The 21,000-nt window shown below is 36.8% G+C and overlaps 2 protein-coding genes across 5 annotated transcripts; both read left to right on the top strand.

Moving 5' to 3' along the window:
- The first annotated feature begins 637 nt into the window (after window positions 1–637).
- LOC132052494 (uncharacterized) lies at window positions 638–4,413 on the top strand. 3 transcript variants are annotated; one of them, XM_059444064.1, is made up of 4 exons: window positions 638–990; window positions 1,694–1,821; window positions 2,940–3,275; window positions 4,350–4,413. In XM_059444064.1, the coding sequence occupies exons 2-4, from the start codon at window positions 1,710–1,712 to the stop codon at window positions 4,367–4,369; spliced, it is 468 nt and encodes a 155-aa protein (XP_059300047.1). In that variant the 5' UTR covers window positions 638–990; window positions 1,694–1,709; the 3' UTR covers window positions 4,370–4,413. The 3 variants fall into 3 exon arrangements, with proteins under 3 accessions (XP_059300047.1, XP_059300046.1, XP_059300045.1); XM_059444063.1 differs by having other exon boundaries at window positions 638–1,086; window positions 2,940–4,413; XM_059444062.1 differs by having other exon boundaries at window positions 2,940–4,413.
- A 413-nt stretch (window positions 4,414–4,826) lies between these two features.
- Window positions 4,827–20,797, top strand: LOC132052493 (uncharacterized). Of its 2 annotated transcripts, XM_059444061.1 has the most exons (5): window positions 4,827–4,960; window positions 9,116–9,155; window positions 9,846–10,386; window positions 17,467–17,822; window positions 17,972–20,797. In XM_059444061.1, the coding sequence occupies exons 3-5, from the start codon at window positions 9,916–9,918 to the stop codon at window positions 20,274–20,276; spliced, it is 3,132 nt and encodes a 1,043-aa protein (XP_059300044.1). In that variant the 5' UTR covers window positions 4,827–4,960; window positions 9,116–9,155; window positions 9,846–9,915; the 3' UTR covers window positions 20,277–20,797. The 2 variants fall into 2 exon arrangements, with proteins under 2 accessions (XP_059300044.1, XP_059300043.1); XM_059444060.1 differs by having other exon boundaries at window positions 9,116–10,386.
- Window positions 20,798–21,000: the final 203 nt, after the last annotated feature.

A 21,000-nucleotide genomic window follows, 5' to 3' on the forward strand; every position in this document is an offset into this window, starting at 1 on the left:
CGTAACTGCTGTTGGTCTCCACTCTTCAGTTTTCAAATGCTCATTCGTTCCACCATTTCCGGAAGCAGGGAGAACGTAATAAACTTCTGGTTTCATTTATTTGAATTTACTGTGTAACAGTACGAGCAAGAGTTTGGGTGCTTATTTCTTGGTGGTTTAAGTAAAACTTTATCTTTGCCTTTGTTTCTTGTGTACGGTGTTTTCTTTTAGCCTTTTCTTTTTTGCTTTTGATATGATGGGTTTGGCAGTGAGAGTCTTAGTTCCTCTATATGCTATATTGAGGACATATCCGGGATATCATGTAGTAGATTGATAAGAGCATCAATTGTGCTGTTTGGGTCCAATTTTAGCGGGAAAGTAAATTGAGCTGATAAATGAGTCATGACTTCGTTCAAAATTTAGTTGAGTCCATGTGGATTGAGTTAAGATGGATTGGATAACAGGTCAAACTACAATCCTTCCAACTTGACCTATTTACTATTCAAAGCATCAGCAGTTCATCCTTCTGTGGGCAGCTCTATACTCTTATGGGACGGTTCACATATGAGTTATGCACGGATTAGAATACATGAATTGCTTAATAATGAAAAAATGTACAAGATTATAATGCATGATCCATAACCATTTCAAACTTGTGATCCCTAACTCTAAAAAAATCAGATCCAGCTACCTTATGTTTCGAGTACGTGTGTGTTTGAGAGAGAGAGAGTTCTAAGTTTCGAAAAAGTGCTACTGTATTACTTGTTCACAAAAGAAATTCGTCCAAGCAGGGCATAGTTGTCATTGTGCACGTGTCCTCTCACTACATTATCCTTCAGTAAAAATAGTTAGTAGGATTTTGATTAGAATTTTGAACATTTTATCTTTCTTAATAATACCCGCTATTTTTTTTTTTTAACCTTGTCAACACTATTTTGGAGAAAAGATTGGTGTAGGAATTCTCAGCTTTTGCCCTACAATCCCGCTTAGAACTCCGCAAATTGGATAAAGGTTAGTGATTGCGTTGTTTACTTTTGCGGCCTATAAATGTACTCTCTCGGCGCTTTCCTCATAGCCTTCTCTTTATTTGGTGAAATCCAATTGAAGGTACTACATTTTGTTGAATTGAATTCATTAGTAATTCTTAATGAAATAAATATTTGAATAATTCAAAATTAGATCAATATTGAAGTTGTGACTGGTTTACAAGTTAATCACTTTTAATCATTTGCTTGAATGTAAATAAAAGCACGAGAAAAAGGTGTTTCTAGTAAAAAGTAACTGTATATGCATTTCAATTCCTCATCAATATATGCAATTTTTTTTTTCCTCATTTCAATGTGATGAGTATTTTCGTTATAATAGATGGAAAGAACTATATTATTATAATGAAAATGAGACAGTACTGTATACATAATTGGATTAATATCTGATAACCAAACTTGGATAATTGCATAATTGCAGAAAGTTATTTTCTCACACTTTTCCAACAATCAAACACTAGACATAATTGAAATATGAAGTTTCATATTAGTAGATTCTACAGATAATTTATAGTGATAGTGAATTAGTATTACAAGGTTATCAAGTTTCAAGAGATACCACGTGTAGATATGTAGCTTTTATTACCGTAACTACAGCAAATTATAGTTATAAAAAGATTGTAGTCGTTGCGAAAGAAAACAAAAAGTTAATGAGAGAAAAATGTTCGCAGAAGAATTCTCCAAGCAATGCCCAAAAGGAGAGGAAGACCTCCCAAAAAGAGTCAAAAAATCACGAAGAATGCTAATCAGGAGACACATCAAGTGGAAAATGAAGATGATATATTACTCAAGCAGGAAGGTACTATTTTCTTGTGCATTTTGTTCTACTTAACTTGTGGATAATTATTATGTCAGTTATCTCTGAACTATGCTTAAAAGTAAAAAATGAACACAAAAAGAGTATCACGTACCTTTGAAAATCAAAATATGCTGAAAGCAAGAAAAAGGTAACAGTTTAATTTATTTTGAGGCACTGAACTACTCCTGGAGCAGAAACTGCCATGTTACCTGTTTGCCATTTCTGAAGTTATATTCCAAGTCGCGTGTTTTCTTCTCCATTTGTGTTTGTGCTTTGTGTTCATGCCATGAAAGAAATGCCTGCAGCTACTTGGTTCTTCCATTTCTTTCTTGTTGGATGCTGTGCCAGAAAGTAGAAAAAATTATTCATTTGGTAGTCTTGTATCTATGAGGCTCCTTTGATGTCAAGAAGTTATGGGAACAATTCTCCTAAGAAAAGCTATACGTAGGACAAGGAAAATATTTTGGTGTGTGTTGTTTGAACGGAGACTTTAAGATAAGAAGAATGCGGACTTAGGACCGACTATAGCGAGCTCGTGAATTCAATAACATGAAACAGTAAGCTCTCTGCACTATTTGCTTGTATCTAGAAACTTGTTTGGGTAAATTTTTTATTTCTTTTCTTCCTAGTTTAATGAGATATTGGGGGTTGGAGAGTGGAGAGTGGAGAGCTTGCTATTCCAAGCATCCTTCCAGAATTTTGCTTTTTCCCCATCTGCTACTTTCATCTGCAAGTTCCTTTCGTCTTGGTTACCTAATTATTGTTTAGTTTAACAGGGTTTTTAGCTACTGCCCATACATTCTGGAGTCTAACTATTCCTGTTTGGATGCAATTTCTCTCAAAATATCAAACAAGTACCATCTATTTTTCTCCCCAAACGATGTATTTCCTTTGTATACCGTAGGGATGGATGGTCCATTAGGAATCAGCCACTCTATTGAGTGTTCTTCTATGTCTGTCCGGCATGATAAATGACTGCTTAACTGCTATAAAGGCACATTTAGTCTAATTTTTGCTTTATCCTTTCTGTCCCTATTTTTTGGATTTTCATAAATTCAGCGCGATTGAATCTCTGAGATTATCTAGTACGACTCAATTGTTCTGCCATCTTTTTCCAGTTGAATGTCAAAGTGCTGCAGTGAGGGCCATTTGTAATTTGGAGATTAAAGAAGTACTATCTCTCCTGCGCTTGCTTCGGTCTAAATTCAATGACGAACAACTGCACATTCCGGTAATGCAATTCTTTATGGAAAACCTTCCAAAACTGGCAATTGTTAGAAATGAGGATGGCACTCATGAAGTGAAAAAGAAAGAGGCTGATGGTAATTTTAGCATGGACCAATTTGATGGAGGAAATCTACATGCTTCTCTTCTACGACGGCTGTCCATGGCTTACCCTGATTGCTCCAATGCCATCCCATCATTTGGTGGATTTGAATTTTCAAGCAAATCCGGTATCTTTAAGTCTCTCCTCTGGCATCCTTTTTCTGAAAATTCAAGGAGCTCAAGTTTATTTTCTCTGACTTGCTTCACCTAAATGTTGACAGTGAAAACAACTCTCTTTGGTGCTGAAAGCATGCAGATCAAGCAATTCGTATGTTATGCTGTTCATTTACTATTTGCTATATAATGGTCAATTGTCATGCCATTGATCTTGCAATACCATATTTCAAGTTGCTTTGGTTGAATACACGCTCTTCCATTTGGTTGATTATTTCTAGCTTTTAACTTGTAAGAAAACTAGTCGGTACATCTGGAAACCTTTTCTTCAATGAATTCTTTTCTTCTAAATTTTCTGGTGGAGGTGAGGGGAGGTTTAAAGTCATTTGTGGCCTTTGCACTGGCTTATCTCCTGGCTTTTATAGAGGTTTTCAGTTGTGGATCTTCCTAATTTTTCTTTGATTGATCAGCTGATGTGACCTTCTGACATATGATATATTTATCTTCTGGCTTCTTCTTCTTCTTATTTTAAGGACCCGTTTGGCCTTGAGAATTATGCATTTTTTTTTCCGGAATAATTTCTCACTGTATTTCAAAATCAATGTTTGGCCATGAAAATTCCAAATCCAACTCGAAATTGGATTTTAAATTTGAAAAACAGCTTATAACCTGTTTTCCAATTCCATCTTCATAATTCAAAATAAATTGCTCTCTTCTCTCCTTTGCAAAAATTATAACCAGACACAATTCCATCTTCAACTCCAACTTCATAAATTTTCAAATAAAGTGAAAAATATTTGGAATTATGGCCAAACGCCTAGTTAATAAACGTGGTAATGGGCCATCTTACGTGCACCTTGACTAATTCCACGGGTACCTGCTACCTCCCACCAACACAAGTATACAAGTAACTTTGTCCGCCAAAGCTTGGACAGAAGGTAGAAATCACCTAGGTTTTTTGCCTCCGCAGGGATTTGAACTTGGACCTCATCGTTCTCAACCCATTTCATTAACCGCTATGTCACACCCTTGTGTGCTTTTAATGCTTTCTTTCTTCTTATTCCTTCTTTGTCATGTTGCATTTGTAGGTTTTAGAGGAGCCATCTGACACTCAGATGTTTGAGCAGCAGGATACTCTACAGACTCCTGGTGTATGTAGCTTCAAAATACTTTTGCACAGTTCATATAGTTAATACCTTTTTGCTGTATCTTTTTTTCCTGTATTTATAGCTGAATTTGTCATTCAGTACTATCTAATAGGCATTTGGATAGAATCGTTAATATAACATGTATACTGAGAAGGCTAGAAGCATGAAGCATTGTCTTTCTTTTTGTTTTTTCTGCACCTGGACAACTGGACCAGTGGGTAGTATTTTAGATATGCCATCAGACTTCACTAGCATGTAGTTTTACGGAAAAAATGCTAGTAGCTAATATTAGGACTGCAGGTCACGGAGGATGCTTTCCGTGAGAAAAATGTCTGCAAACCTAACAATGAAACCAAGTTGTTGATATGTTGACTAGCATATATACCAGCATCCGCACTCTTACTATTTTGTAATTACAGGTGAATAACACCGGTTATCTGTTGGGATGACAACCAAAACTCTACGGCTTCCTAAGACTGGAGAAATGCTTCTATCGGTGCATGGCTCTCCTCTTGGTGTTTTCAAGGAGGACAGCATGGAACCAATACATGGTATGGTTCTCTTCTAACTTGATATTTTGAAGGATGAGTTTGTTGATAAGAATTTAAGTGCGTTTCATTTACCTAACTAGTTTGCTTTTTAACTACTTTGAGAGGTGAAAGACATATTTCTCTTATCTTTATCAAATTCCTTCCTGCCACATTTTCATTTCACAGTATTGTACTTGTGTTTCTTATATGTGCTTTTATTTTGCGCTACGGAGTCAGAAGATGCATGAATGGTGTGCAGTGGTTTTACCAGATTGGAGTAGAAGATGTAGTTCTTCAATGTAATGTTTTGTAACTCATCTTTAAGGTTCTGACACTTACTCTTAGTTCAATTTAGAGTGTCGTAAAAGCCATTTGCCAGCCGCCTCTTGACATTTCTTGGCCTCTTCTTTCTCTTCCCCCTTTTCCTTTTAGGCTAGAAATAGGATGGTATCTGACTACTTCCTGTGTAGGCTATGGGCTGGACAAGTCGCTTTTAATGTAAATAAATTTTAAGGCAGACAAGATTAATATTTTTGAGGTGTTGATCATGAAGATTTCACCTTATTGTGCTAAAACGCAGTATATCTGCATTCTTCTAGTTCTCTCTTTTCCTCCTTGTAGATTTAGTCTTCGTATTTGTTCATTCTGAATCATATAGTCAAATAAATGTCCTAGTAGAGTTGTTCGAGAAGATAGAACTGCAGATGACCATGATAGAAGCAAGAAAATGTATTAAGCTGGTAGACACTTGATTTGAGAGATCTTAGACAACCAGGAAGAGACAATAACAGAGCCTAAAAGTAGCCACATGCTTCCTATTGCCTATTATTGCCCATCTAAGTGAGCCTATAAGGTGCAATTTTGAGTGTCTTTGTCATGCACGTAAAAGGTTTTATCTTGTATGTTGTTTCACTTAATTATTAATTTTATAATCAACTTAGACAAAGGTATGGAATTAAAGTAGGGGAAAATAATTTATGTTTGTTTTTTTTCCCTTTTGCTATTAATTAGCAAGTTAAAAAAAAAAAAAAAAAAAAAAGATCAATAAGGAGATAGTGGTTCAGTTTTTTCATAAGGACGGACTAGGGACGATTGGCGAGAGACTCTTGGGATTAAGGGAATAGATTGTAGGCGGGTATAAATAGGCCGGGACGGGTAGGCGGGGATACAACAAAGCCTCCGGATAACACGTGGTTATCTTGGTCACTTTGGGTTGGAGGCGACGATCGACTGAGCGTGCTTTGGTAGCTCGTGATGGAGTACTCTGACAAACTTTGAATTTTAAGGGTAAAGTGCATTATTTTCAAAGTTAAGAATAATTAAATGAAAAATTATCGTTTTAAGTCGTATTTTCCCACCCATTTTCAATTATCATCGGATTTATCTTGAACTTCCACCCATTATAATGCGTTCCATTCACATAGGCAACTTATTTGCATTTTTATGTTTTACTACTATTCCATCCGTCTCCAATTATTTGTCGTGGTTACTAAAAATAGTTGTTTCAAATTATTTGTCGTTTTAGAAGTTCAAGACATAATTAATTTTTTTCTTCATTTTATCCTTAGTAGAATTTTGTCATTAATGGAGATTTGGAGCACTCTGATAGGCGTCGCGACTTTGGTTATTGTAGAAGTATAAAGGTTGAGGAGGTGAAGGGAGAGTGTTCGTAAGATGCGCGGGGGAAGAGCGAGGACTGACGAGATTCTGAAATTTTGGAAGAATGCGGGCGGGGTAGGCTTGGAGTGGTACGTTGGGTTGTTTAATGTCATTTTCAAGACAACGAAGATGCGGAAGAATGGAGGTGGAGTACGATGATTCCGTGTACGAAACAAGGAGACATTGCTACTGACAACTATAGAGGTATCAGCGCTAAGCCACCACTATGAAAGTGTGGGAAAGGGTGGTGGAAATGAGGGTGAGGAGAGGTGTGTCTATTTCGGAGAACTTAGGTTTGGATTCGTGCGGGGTGCTCGACTACGAAGCCATTCATATTGTAAGGAGATTGGCGGAGCGGCGTAGGGAGCGGAAGAGGGACTTGCGCGCCATATTTATTGACCTAGAAAAAGCCTACGACAAAGTGCCGAGAGAGGACTGTGGAGATGCTTGGAGGCTAAAGGTGTACTGTGGTGTACATTAGAGCGATAAAGGACATGTATGATGGAGCTAAGACCGAGGGTAAGGACGGTAGGAGGAGACTACGACAACTACTGTTCGATGGGGTTGCGTCGGGGATCGGCTCTTGCCGTTTCTTAGCCTTGGTGATGGATGAATTGACGCGACAAATACAAGGTGAGGTGCCTTGGTGTATGTTGTTCGCGGATGCATAGTCCACGATTGACGAGACTCGCGACGGAGTTAACGATAAAAGGCCCGGAGGGCGGGAGACGACGTTGGAGTCTAAAGGATTTAAATTGAGTAGGACCGAGACGGAATACTTGGAGTGCGGGTTCGGTGGCGTACCGCGTGGTGACGAGGAAGTGAGGGCACGGGTACCCGGAGCCGTTCAAAGAAAGGAAGTTTCGAAGTACCTTGGGTCTATTATACGGGGAGATGGGGATATCGACGACGATGTTTCACGTCGTATTGGTGCGAGGTAGATGAAATGGAGGCTCGCCTCGAGGAGTCTTTGTGTGATAAGAAAGTGCCACAAAAACTTTAAGGCAAGTTCTACAAAGTGGTGGTTAGACCGACTTTATTGTACGGAGCGGAGTGTTGGCCAGTCAAGAGATGTCATGTTCAGAAGATGAAAGTCGCGGAAATGCGAATGCTAAGGTGGATGTGTGGGCACGCTGGGAGGGATAGGGAGTGGGAATGAAGATATCCGAGACAAGGTGGGAGTGGCGTCGGTGGAGGACAAGATGCGGGAAGCGAGGTTGAGAGATGGTTTGGGCGTGAAGAGGAGAGAGACACGGATGCTCGGTGCGGAGGTGTAGAGGTTGGGGCGGACGGTTTCGCTTTCATGAGAGGTAAAGGGAGGCCGAAGAAGTATTGGAGAGGTGATTAGACGACGTGATATGGCACGGTTTCGGCACCACCGAGGACATGACCTTAGATAGGAGGTTGTGGAGGACTCGGTTAGGATAGAAGGTTAGGTGGCTTATCCTTTCACCATAGTAGTTGCAGTTTTGCTCATTTGTTTATTGCCATTTGATTTCTGCATTTGATTGTTGCTTATATTTTTTGGGCCGTTGCACTTTGATTATCTTATTTATCTATAGTAGTTAATACTCTTTTCTTTCCGGACTGTCCTACCATGACTTTCTCGCTTTTGTTATTCCTTGTTTTCATATTGTTTTCGATATGCTTGGCCCTATCTGACCTTTTGTCTTGTTTTCCTCTCTTGAGCCGAGAGTCTTTCGAAAACAGCCGCCCTACCTTTCAAGGTGGGGGTTAGGTCTACGTACACTCTACCCTCCCCAGACCCCACATGGTGAGATTATACTAGGCTTGTTGTTGTTGTTGTTATTGTTAGAGATGGTACATAAATAGAGTAAATATTTAATGGAGTGAGATTATAACTTAGACGTAAATAAGGATAAAATATGTCAAAATTCAAATAGCCCTCCTAATTAATATTTCTAAAGGGACGTGTAAAACAAAAAAACGATAAATAATTGGATAAATTATAATGTGTGTTAATTGGGGCCCAATTACAACCAAATGGGCCCATATTTGAGGTTCTTACCCCCAGTAGCCCACCTTCAGTTCAAAGTTAAATTTAGTTTTGTCTGTTAGCCCATTACACTTAAAAGATATTTTCAAACTCAGTTCCGTTACTTTTTCTTCTTTCTTCCTTCTTCTTCTTCACTGATTTCAACTTCAAAAGGTAAATCTCCATGGTCTATTACCTTCCCATTCTTCTTCTTTGTTGATCTATGTTTTCCTGTTTCGTCCATGTATATCCACTATCATATTTTTCCTCATTTTTTTTTATAGTAAATATAGTATTATTTTTGTTTGCTTTTTTGAGTTTTTTTTTGTTTCGATTTTAGTATGCATGTTCGTTTTTATCTTTTTTTTTTTTAATGGTTTGTTTGTGAATTTTGGTAGAATGTGGGTTGATTTTGGTTGTTTTCAATGGTTTGTTTCTAAACTTTGGTAGAATGTGGGTTGTTTCTTATGGTTTGTGTGCTGCATTTTGATGCCTAAATTTTTTAGTTCTTTTGATTGCAGAAGCAGTTTGCAAGGAAAGCTGGTTCGGGTACAATAACAGGTAAGTTTCAAAGTGTTCAAAACCATCCTCCTACAGACAGTTTTTTGTTTTTGAGTTTATTTACTCTTACTTGTTTGGGTGTTGGAATGAAATTAGCTAACCACAAATATTTTGAGATTGAAGTTTTATTATTGTATATGTAATGAATTGTTAACTGGTGCTCCCCTCCCATCCCCAAATTAGATGATACTAGAGATCCTTGAAAGGATGATGACGTAAATGATTTTGGCTGTGGCCTAAATGATGGCAGTAATTAGTAAATTTGATTTTGAAATAGTTTATTTCTCAATATGATTTTCCGAGTGGGTATGTGTTTGTGGTGTTAGTAGCAGTAATATTCGAGTGTCATGTGTGTTAGTGTAGATATGAAAACGCAACTCTAGTTTACAATATGAATTAACATTACTGAGACTTCTTGAAATTTGAGGCGAGATAGGGAGTTAATTAGGAAATCTGTAACATTCAGAAGTGGTTAAGCCGAAGTAAATACCCCTATGTTGTTTCTTAGTTCTATTATGTTGGAGAACTTTGATAGCCTTAAAGTCTATTTTGAGCCTCAGTTGTTCCCTTTTTTTTTTTTTTGGGTTTTCTTTGATGTTCTATTGCTATTACAGCTCTTGTTCATTATCATTATTATTGCTGCTATTAGACTTGATAGATTATTAAGGTCTTTGTGACTTCTGGTTTCAGTGTAGGTTCTATAGCAGGGAAGGTAGCGTAACCATGATCACTGGTCGAGGCCGCCCTCTAACTCTTGGTTATGGTCAAACTGGAACATATGCAACTCAGTTTTTTTCTAACTATAATGTTTACTTTTTCCCAAGTGAAAATGTATTCATCTAAAACTTGTGAGAAGATTGCTGGTAGAGGGATTAAATTCAATTCTGGCACATTGAGCAACTTGCCTTTGACCCTTGATCTTGCAAATGATGATGATTTCGAGTCCCCTATTGCTCCAACAATAAGTTGTCAACCAGAAAGCACTCGAATTATCCGCTCGCAAACAAAGAAGGTTGGTAACCTTGTTAAGAATATCAAGCCAAGGACTAAGAAATGTGGTCGACCTGAGAAAGCTAAAGTGGGGATGGAACTTGTTGATGAAGATGGTGCTGCCAAAAAGAATAAAAAGAGAGAGGTCGTTAATGTTGCTGAAGGTAGTTCTTTTACAGTATCAAAAGCACAAAGGATAGCTACTCGATGCAAATTTAAAGAAAGAAAATCTCGGTTGAAGGTATCCCTTCTAACACTTATTTGTCTAACATTTCCCTTATAACACTTATTTGTCTAACGTTTTTGTTTCATTTGATGTAACGTAATTTTAACTGGGGAATGAGTAGCAAGTAGTCAATTTGGTTTGCATATTTGATTTTAGTAATAACAAAAAGGTTTTATTAGTTAAAATTTGATGCGATTAGATAAAATGTGTTTTTGTATAGGCTTGTATAATTATGTATACGTACTTGGTTTTAGCAACAACAAAAAGGTTTTAGTAGTTAAAATCTGATGCGGTTAGATAAAATGTGTTTTTGTATAAGCTTTGTATAGGCTTGTGCAATTTTGTATATGTACTTGGTTTTAGTAACAACAAAAAGGTTTTAGTAGTTAAAATCTGATGCGATTAGATAAAATGTGTTTTTGTATGTATATGCTTTTTTGATATTTTCCTCAACTGTGTTTGTATCTCTTTTTGTTCACTTATTTCTTTATTCTCTTTTCTTTTTCATGGAGTTGGTGACTTTTATACAAGTCAATAACGATTTTCGACTAGGATTAGTTGTCATACCGAGACTAATATTATCGGCCTTTTGAGGGAATACTTGACTGATACGCAGCTTCAGATGTTCCGTGATAGTTACTTTGGATATTTCTTGGACATGCCTCCTTTTAAGATCCAGAACTAGCTTATACATTGCATGTTACTGAGGAGGTTGTCCCAGGTGTATATAGGTTGGATTAAACTCAATGGATGTTTATTGAGATTTGGTATTGGAGGAGTTCGATGTTATTACCGGTTTGAAGTCTGTTGAAGATGATGCAACAGTGTATGATAAACCAAGCGTCAATAAGTTGATGGAAACTTATTTTCTAGAAAACACATCAATAACGAGCTTTAATGATCGCTTTAAGGAAAGAATACGGAAGTGGGATGATGATGCGTTCAAGATATATGGCTCTGATGGTATTCATCCTCCATTTCTTATTCTCATATACCGATGATCACTATATCACCAAAGCAAATTTTGATATTATTGAAAGTGGTAAATATCAGAGTTATGCTTGGGGGAAAAATGTTTTGAAGAGATTCTCAAAACAACGAGGAATAAACAGTGTGAGTATTTGACAATGTACAGGCTTGGAGGGTTGCCGCACTACTGAACATGTGTTTTTCGAATCTTTGCTCTATAGTAGATAAAAAACTCGTTGTTCGTGTTGGCAATAATGTGCCACATATTCTTAACTAGAAAATGACTGATTCTCCGACGTATACGAGCTTGACTGACGGTGTGATCCTGCCTAGTATCGACAAAGTAAAATTCTGTACCTTTTTTTAGACTTCATTTATCCTTTTTCTTCAAACTCTCTGATCTTTTTCCATTTTTGTATAATCTTGTATATGATATACAAATTTAACCTATTTTTTTGTTTTGTAGTGAAGTACTGCAACATCTCTCCTACCAGTGAGGAAAAATCAAACTTGAACATTGCTGCATTTTTTGAAGATATCAATGCCAATTATGTTTCGTCACGGGGTTTGCCTGCTTTTCAAAATGATGATTCTAATATTTCATCCCCACCTCATCCTCGGAATATGGAGCAGCAGCCTAAACAACCTCATCCTCAGAATACGGAGCAACAACACATATTGAGACGTGATCTTTCCTGGAGCAGTGATGATTTGAAGGCTGAAGTTGATCAGTGGAGGGGTGACATTTCAAAGGTACTGCAACTTGATCTTTTTGTAGGTTGTCAGTTGTTTTTGTATACACATGGTTGTTAGTTTAATTTATGTCGTTTTTTCTTTTTCTAGCTTACTGATACAGTTGCGACACTCAACATTTACATCAAATCTTCCTTTGGAAAAATATTCGAGCATCTGAAAATTAAGCAAACTAGTGATGAGGTTCCTGGAATGTATATGAGTGCCGCAAAGGAAGATTTGAAAAAAATATTCGAGCATCAAATTTTCCTTTCAAAGATTTGCTTAATTTTCAGATGCTCGAATATTTTTCCAAAGGAAGATTTGATGTAACTGTTGAGTGCCGCAACTGTATGAGTAAGCTAGAAAAAAGAAAAAATGACATAAATTAAACTAACAAACATGTGTATACAAAAACATCTGACAACGTACAAAAATATCAAGATGCAGTACCTTTGAAATGTCACCCCTCAACAGATTAACTTCAGCTTTCAAATCATCACTGCTCCTGCTCCCGGAAAGATCACGTCTCAATATGTGTTGTTGCTCCGTATTCTGAGGATGAGGTTGTTTAGGCTGTTGCTCCATATTCGGAGGATGAGGATGAAATGTTAGAATCTTCATTCTGAAAAGCAGGCAAACCCCGTAAAGAAATATAGTCGGCATTGATATCTTCAAAAAGTGCAGCAGTATTCAAGTTTGATTTTTCCTCACTGGTAGGAGAAATGTTGCAGTACTTCATCTACAAAAACGAAAAAATAGGTTAAATTAGTATATCATATACAAGATTATACAAAAAATGGAAAAAGATTAGAGAGTCTGAAGAAAAAGGATAGATGAAGTCTAAAAAAAGGTACAAAATTTTACTTTGTCGATACTGGGCATGATCACACCGTCAAGCTCGTATACGTCGGAGAATCAGTCACTTTCCAGTTAAGAATACGTGGCACATTATTGCCAACACGAACAACGAGTTTTTTTATCAACTATAGAGCAGCATTCGAAAAACCATGTCTGTAGTGCAAGCGGCAACCCTCTAAGCCTGTACATTGTCAAATACTCACACTGTTTATTCCTCGTTGTTTTGAGAATCTCTTCAAAACATTTTTACCCCAAGCATAACTCTGATATTCACCACTTTCAATAATATCAAAATTTGCTTTGGTGATATAGTGATCATCGGTATATTAGAATAAGAAATGGTGGATGAATACCATCAGAGCCATCTTGAACGCATCATCATCCGACTTCCATTCTTTTTCCTTAAAGCGATTAAGTAACTGCTTCCTCGTTATTGATATGTTTTCTAGAAAATACGCTTCCATCAACTTATTGACGCTTGGTTTATCATACACAGTTGCATCATCTTCAACACATTTCAAATCGGTAATAACATCGAACTCTCCAATACCAAATCTCAATAAACATCCATTGAGTTTAATCCAAACTCTTGTAACACACCGGGGACAACCTCCCTCAGTAACATGCAATGTATAAGCTAGTTCTGGATCTTAAAAGGAGGCATGTCCAAGAAATATCCAAAGCAACTATCACGAAATATCTGAAGCTGCGTATCAGTCAAGTATTCCCTCAAAAGGCCGATAATATTAGTCTCGGTATGACAACTAATCCTAGTCCGAAAATGTTCATTCGGTTGTATATAAAAGTCACCAACCTCCACATGAGAAAAGAGAATAAAGAAATAAGTGAACAAAAAGAGATACAAACACAGTTGAGGAAAATATCAAAAAAGCATATACGCATACATAATTATACAAGCCTATACAAAAACACATTTTATCTAATCGCATCAAATTTTAACTAATAAAACCTTTTTGTTATTACTAAAATCAAATATGCAAACCAAATTGACTACTTGCTATTCATTCCCAGTTAAAATTACGTTACATCAAATGAAACAGCAATTTTAGACAAATAAGTGTTAAAAGGGATACCTTCAACTGAGATTTTCTTTCTTTAAATTTGCATCGAGTAGCTATCTTTGTGCCTTCGATACTGCAAAAGAATTACCTTCAAAGAACATTAACGACCTTTTTCTTTTTATTCTTTTTGGCAGCATCATCTTCATCCACAAGTTTCATCCCCACTCTTTCTTAGGTCGACCACATTTCTTAGTCTCTTGGCTTGATATTCTTAACAAAGTTATCAACCTTCTTTGTCTGCGAGCGGGTAATTCGAGTTCTTTCTGGTTGACAACTTTTTGTAGGAGCAATAGAGGACTTGAAATCATCATCATTTGCAAGATCAAGGGTCGAAGGCAAGTTGCTCAATGTGCCAGCATCGAATTTAATCCCTCTACCAGCAATCTTCTCACAAGTTTAGGGCCTATGATTTAAGACGGAGGGAATATGATTTTGTAGCCAAACAAATTTCATATTAAAAAAGTGTCACTTTTGGAGTTCAAGAAAGCATTAATTATTTTTTATTCAAATTTACCGTGCTCGAATAAGTGATTTTATGTACAATTTCCTGTAAATGCCTCTCAGCAATTATTAGGAGAGATGAATGATAATTTAGTCAACTAACGCTTGTTATTAATGTTATTGAATGATTTCTTAAATTATTATGCTAAACCCTCAGGAGATCCTTAAAATGAACCTAGGTTACAATGTAGTATTCTCTCCGTCTCAAATTATTTATCATTTTTTGGTGTTACACGTCCTTTAAAAAATATTAATTAGAAGATATATTTGACTAATTTTACCTTATTTATGTATGATCTCTCTCCATAAAATATTTATTCTATTTATTATCACCTACATTCAGTGACGAAGCCAGGATTTTCACCTAGAGAGTTTAAAAATATGAAGGAGTAAATACACGAAGAAGCGAAGGGGATTCCACATCTACTATACATACCTAAGAAAATAATTTTAACCTTATATATATATATAGTGTAATTTTTCGCCCCTGGAGCCTACCTAGCTCCGCCCTGCCTACATTATTGATATAATTCTACTAAGGGTAAAATGAATAACAAATAATTAAGGGAAAAGGGTCAAAAATACCCCTCTACTTTGGAAAAAGGGCTAAAAATATCCTCCGAACTTATTTTGGATCAAAAATACCCTCTCCATCCTTATATATATACGGAAATTATCCCACAAAATAATCCGAAATCATTTTTAAACCCGCCCATCATTTAAACCCCGACTCCAACTAAATAATAACCCATAGATCCCTTATTATCCCAATTCCCTCAAACTTCAAACCTACATATATTGGGGAATAAGGATCTACATTATTTAATGGATGATAGATGGGTTTAAAAAATGATTTCTGATTATTTTGGGCGGATAATTTCCATCAAGCGGTATATTTCAAAACTTTAAGATGAGTGACATCCAAAATAATGATATTTTTAGCCCTTTTTCCAAAGTAGAGAGGTATTTTTGACCCTTTTCCCAATAATTAATTGTGCCTTCAACTTCTAAAACGAAAAATAATTTGAGATAACTATTTTTAATAACCTCAACTAATAATTTGAAACAATTATTTTTACTAATTCGACAAATAATTCGATGGGAGTATTAGTTTGTTAAAAAATTGAAGGTTAACACTTTTTGCTTCTCCAGTAGAAAGTGAACATTTACTTTTGAGAAAAGATCAGAGTCCCGAGTTGGATTCGAGCATAAAAAAGATCCAGTAAATCTCGAACACCCACTTTCATGTACTTAATTAAATTTTCCATCTTGCCCCGCAAACTAATTTAACTTATCCATCTTGCCCCACAAACTAGTATTTCTTCCAGAAGATCCCCCCGTCTTTTGTTTTATCCCATCAACCATTCACTCTCCCATCTTAGGTGTAATTCAAAAACTACCCCCAATTCTAGGGTTTCTTTCACTTCTCAGTCCCGTCTTTCTTCTTCCCAATTTCCTTCCCCACTTCCATCTCCCTTCTTCTCAATTACACTTTCAGGTAAGTTTATCGCATTCTTTTAGCTCTCTATTATCAATTTAATTATGCACAATTATATATATAAATAAAATAATCTGCAGTATATTTTGGAATTGTTTTTTTTCTTGTTTTACTTGTCTTACATTGTCGGAAAATTCAAAGGGAACTGTCTACTTGAACGGAATCAGCTTGCTGCTTTTGAATTGTTTGTTTTATGTATTTGTATGAGCTATATGTATAAATTTCTATAGTTAAGGTGCCAAAAGTTTACTTTTTTTTAATTGATTTTCTTAGTCTTTTATTTTTTATGACAAGGAACCGCAGCCACTGCCCTTAGGTGCGCACAGGTTTGCGCACTGGTAAAACCCGCTCCTGTGCAACAGTATGCAAACCACACAGGAGAGATAACCCGCACTAGAATTGATTTTTTTTCAGTCTTGTCCTGTTTTCCTTCTTTCTGCCTTGAAAATGACAAACTAGACATTTAGATTATAGATTGAACTACATGCTAGGGGTAGTTTTATTTTTTTATTTTTTTATCAGCTGAATGGTGAATACAGTGAAATTTGCCTATAATTTATTTTTCTTGTAGGTGCATCATGAAATGGTAACATCATTTTCAAGCTTCCAAGTTCCAACTATTTAAAACTTAAAAGCAAAATGAAAAAAGTATAAAATTGTGACTGAATTTTCCTGAGATATCATTCCAGCTTGTATTTGTGTATTTGATGGGTTAAATTGAAACCCACGCTTTGACAGGAAAGTGGATAACTACAGATTTTTTTTTTCTTATAACCGTGGTGTCCGAGCCAGCTTGCGCGCACCTCAACTAATTCCATAGGGCTACCTAGAACTACTGATATTAATATATTATAATACCTCAGAATTTTTAGATTTGATTCTTTGTTAATTGGGTTATCCCTCTTAAACTCTTCTGTGCAATTATGTGAGTCGTGAGAAGCCTACTTCTCTAGATACGGAGTAAAGGAGATTCGTAATAATGTAAGATTATAATTTTGCGAAACTGTTTTTATTATAATGCCACTAAGGTTCTGCTTGATACTAACATCCTGATCATTCTAGATGTAATTAGTTTCTACAAGGAATGCCTGCATGCCAATTTTATTTTCAGCTTTCGCTGATTAAGTCACTCAAGGTTTCCACCAAATTCTTTTGGCTTTTGAGTACTTATTAAGAGATAAGTCTTTTGGTTTTTAAGTGGTTATCTGGATAAAGAGATAATAAGCAATATGTCTACAGACTTAAATTACATTGAATGTATGCGAATTCAAATGAGTTGAGCTCCTCATTTGAGTGCTGATGCATCATATTCTGTAGAATCATCCTTGCTTACACGGCATCTCACATGACGAACAAATAAGATATTTTTACTAGAGGACCATTTGATAGTGGCTCATTTTTAAGTTTTTTTTTTTCTTTTTTTCCTGACCCTTTTCCTGTTGGCCTTTGAAGATTTATGCCATGGTGAAGGGAAAGCTTATTTTAATTTGCCAGTCTGGTGGTGAATTTGTGAGTGATGCCGATGGAAACTTGTCATATAACGGAGGAGAGGCAAATGCTGTAACTATAAACCAAGACACTCCATATGATGATCTCAAGATAAAATTGGCAGAGATGTGTAATCTGGAGCTTAAAACAGTGTCAATTAAGTATTTTCTTCCAAGAAATAGGAAAACTCTTATTAATTTAAGGAGTGAAAAAGACTTCAAAAGAATGGTTGAGTTTCATGCTAATTCTGTTACAGCTGAGATTTTTGTCAGCGGGAAGGAAGGTTTTGATCGTGATGCATTGAACACGTACAATGACAGGTATTAACACAACCAGTTTTAATTATGTATTTACATTAGTTTTGGTTATTGATAAATGTGATTTAGTAACACGAGCCTGTTGCCAGCCACTCTATATAAATAAATAAAATCAACATTCTACTCTGTATCTCAATCAACTACACTTGCAGGACAATTGGCTTAAAACTGGCTGAGAACGTAAATCATCATGCCACACCTGATTCTGGTGGTCTGAGTACAACACCTTCTAAGGCTACCCCGTTAAGGACTGTTCGAACTGCTGCTGCCTCTCCTATAGCTATTCAAAGCGATTGTCTGGTCGATGTACATATCAGCTGCCAGGAACCTGATAGCCCCAGTCAAGCCACTTCTTCATCAAACTCTTCGTCTGGCCATTCTTCTGGCCATGTTGCTGAGGATGATTCTGTTGCTGAGGATGATTCTGATTACGCTCCACGCTCACGTGCTCAGAGCCCAATTAGCTTTGACTATGATGCTACCCCTGCTGAAACCGTGAAGAAGCGCAGGCGCACTGCTTCCTGGAAAATTGGTGCCAATGGTCCAACCATTGTTGTGACCGATAATGATTCTAAGGAGAAAATCTCACGAAAGAAGAAGAGTAGAAGTTCAACTGGTGTAATGGAGAGAAATGACTCGGTGGAGGATGAAGATAGTGTTCAATTACCTGATAATTTTGACAGTTCCTCTCCAATTGCTTTGCGTGATGAAGATCTGCCAGAGAAACTAGTTGCCACTTGGAAAGAAGGTATTACTGGTGTTGGTCAGGATTTTAAGAGTGTGAAAGAGTTCAGGGCTGTACTGCAAAAGTATGCTGTTGCTCATCGCTTTGTCTACAAGTTGAAGAAAAATGATGCTACCCGTGTAAGTGGCAGATGCGTGGTAGAGGGTTGTTCTTGGAAAATTCATGCATCTAGGGTCCCTTCGGATCAAATATTTAAGATCAGAAAGTTTAATGATTTGCATACATGTGAAGGCGAATCCTGGAAATCTGCTCATCGTACAAGGAATTGGTTGGTAAGTATCATCAAGGAAAGGTTACGAGATTCTCCAAATGACAAACCCAGGGAAATCGCTAAAAGCATTTTGCGTGACTTTGGGATTAAATTGAGATATTCACAAGTATGGCGAGGGATGGAAGATGCCAAGGAGCAACTTCAAGGTTCATACAGTAAGTCATATAACAGGTTGCCTTGGTTTTGCGAAAAGGTAGTAAATACGAATCCTGGTACTGTTGTTAAGCTTGTGCTAGACGATGAAAAAAGACTGCAGCGCTTCTTTTTCTCACTTCATGCCTCAATACATGGTTTCAAGCACGGTTGCCGACCCCTTATTTTCCTTGAAGCTACATCTCTAAGATCAAAGTACAAGGAGACTCTTATAACAGCAACTGCGGTTGATGCAGATGATGGTTTCTTTCCGGTTGCTTTTGCAGTAATAGATATTGAAAATGATGACAGTTGGCGTTGGTTTTTGGAGCAACTAAAATCTGCATTATCAACTTCTCAATCTATAACTTTTATTTCAGATCGAGAAAAGAATTTAAAGAACTCTGTGCTTGAGGTGTTTGAAAATGCTTCTCATGGCTATTCCATTTTTCATCTTTTGGAAAGCTTCAAGAGAAATATGAAGGGTCCATTCCATGGTGATGGGAGAGCTGTTTTACCTGAAATTTTCCTTGCTGCAGCTCATGCAGTCCGACTTAGTGGTTTTAAAAATTCGACCGAGCACATTAAACAGATTTGTTCACCTGCATATGATTGGTTGATCCAGATTGAGCCCGAGGGTTGGACGAGTTTGTCATTTAAGGGTCAGCATTATAATTATATCACAGAGAATGTTGCAGAACCGTACTCCAAGTTGATTGAGGATTCTCGAGGATCAACAATTATGCAAAAGATAGAAGCCTTAAAATGTATGCTTGGTGATCTAATAGATCACCGTAAATTGGAGTCAAATAATTGGTCCACCAAACTTACTCCATCAAAAGAGAGAAAGATACAGAAAGAAGCTGTTAAAGCCCATGGTCTAAAAGTTCTAATCTCGTCCGATGTCCTATTTGAAGTTCATGATGAGATGACTCACGTTGTGAATATTGAAAACCGTGAGTGCACGTGTTTGGAGTGGAAACAAAGCGGGCTGCCTTGCTGCCACGCGGTTGCTGTGTTCAACTATATTGGTAAATGTGTGTATGATTACTGCTCGAGTTACTTCACGGTTGAAAGTTACCGTTCTACATATTCTGAATCTGTAAACTCGACACCTGGGATTGGAACACCAGTTGAAGAAGATGGCGAGTCAGGTGCTGCTGATGTGTTACCCCCTTGTCCTCCAGAATCTCCGATAGAGGAAAAACCAGAGGAGACTAAAACTGTAGACCCAAATAAGAGAACAGTACTTTGCAGCAGGTGCAAGGAACCAGGACATAATAAAGCTTCATGCAAGGCCACCTTATAGGTCCTTTTTTTCATCTTGTACAGCTCTTATAATTTACATGGCAGTGACTTGTGATGTATTGCTCATCTTTGTAATTCGTTGCGCTCTGCATTTCTACTTCACAGAAAACAGTAACATTACTGATTTATTTCCATTTGGAAAGCCATAGTTTCCGAGTTTTGAACTCGGAAAGCAAGGTGTTAGAGGATGGTAATATTCGTGGTCTCAAGGGTAAGATGTTCCCGTAGCTTGTCTATTGCAAAAATGATTTTCATTCGGACTATGAATTGTTGGATCATTATGTTACATGACGTGTGATGGTGAATTCTCAGTTTTCTCGGATTTTGGACGACCGTTTTCTTGGTATTGTTTTGCTCAAGCATCTCATTCTTTAATGTGCTGAAGTTGAAAAGAGGGGCGGAACAAAAGAAAGTTGAGGGTTGGTTTACAATGGAATGCAGAGTGTCTTTCAAGATTTGTATATGTAAAAGAAAGATTTGAGTGAAAAGTTACGCAATTATGTAAATGAACGTTATTTGGTGTCTTTTATATGCTGATCCTAGCTGGGAAGAGTAGAAACATCTTGGATAGCGAATCTACTAAAGATTTCAGAAGTTAATTTCGTCGGAAAATCTTCTTTATTTTTTGGTTTAATCATTTGGTATTTGAATTGACTCGATTAATCCATATATGCGTCATGTAGGATCCATTTAAGGAGTAAGCATCCTCTCCACTAAGAATTTTT

This window comes from Lycium ferocissimum, chromosome 4 (genome assembly GCF_029784015.1).
Source record: "Lycium ferocissimum isolate CSIRO_LF1 chromosome 4, AGI_CSIRO_Lferr_CH_V1, whole genome shotgun sequence".
Taxonomy (NCBI): Eukaryota; Viridiplantae; Streptophyta; class Magnoliopsida; order Solanales; family Solanaceae; genus Lycium; species Lycium ferocissimum.

Coding starts and splice junctions, on each gene's coding strand:
- LOC132052494 (XM_059444063.1), top strand. CDS start 1,710: ATGCCCAAAAGGAGAGGAAGACCTCCCAAAAAGAGTCAAAAAATCACG. Junction 1,822..2,939: donor TATATTACTCAAGCAGGAAG/GTACTATTTTCT, acceptor ATCTTTTTCCAG/TTGAATGTCAAAGTGCTGCA.
- LOC132052493 (XM_059444060.1), top strand. CDS start 9,916: ATGGTCAAACTGGAACATATGCAACTCAGTTTTTTTCTAACTATAATG. Junction 10,387..17,466: donor AAAGAAAATCTCGGTTGAAG/GTATCCCTTCTA, acceptor TGGCCTTTGAAG/ATTTATGCCATGGTGAAGGG. Junction 17,823..17,971: donor TTGAACACGTACAATGACAG/GTATTAACACAA, acceptor CTACACTTGCAG/GACAATTGGCTTAAAACTGG.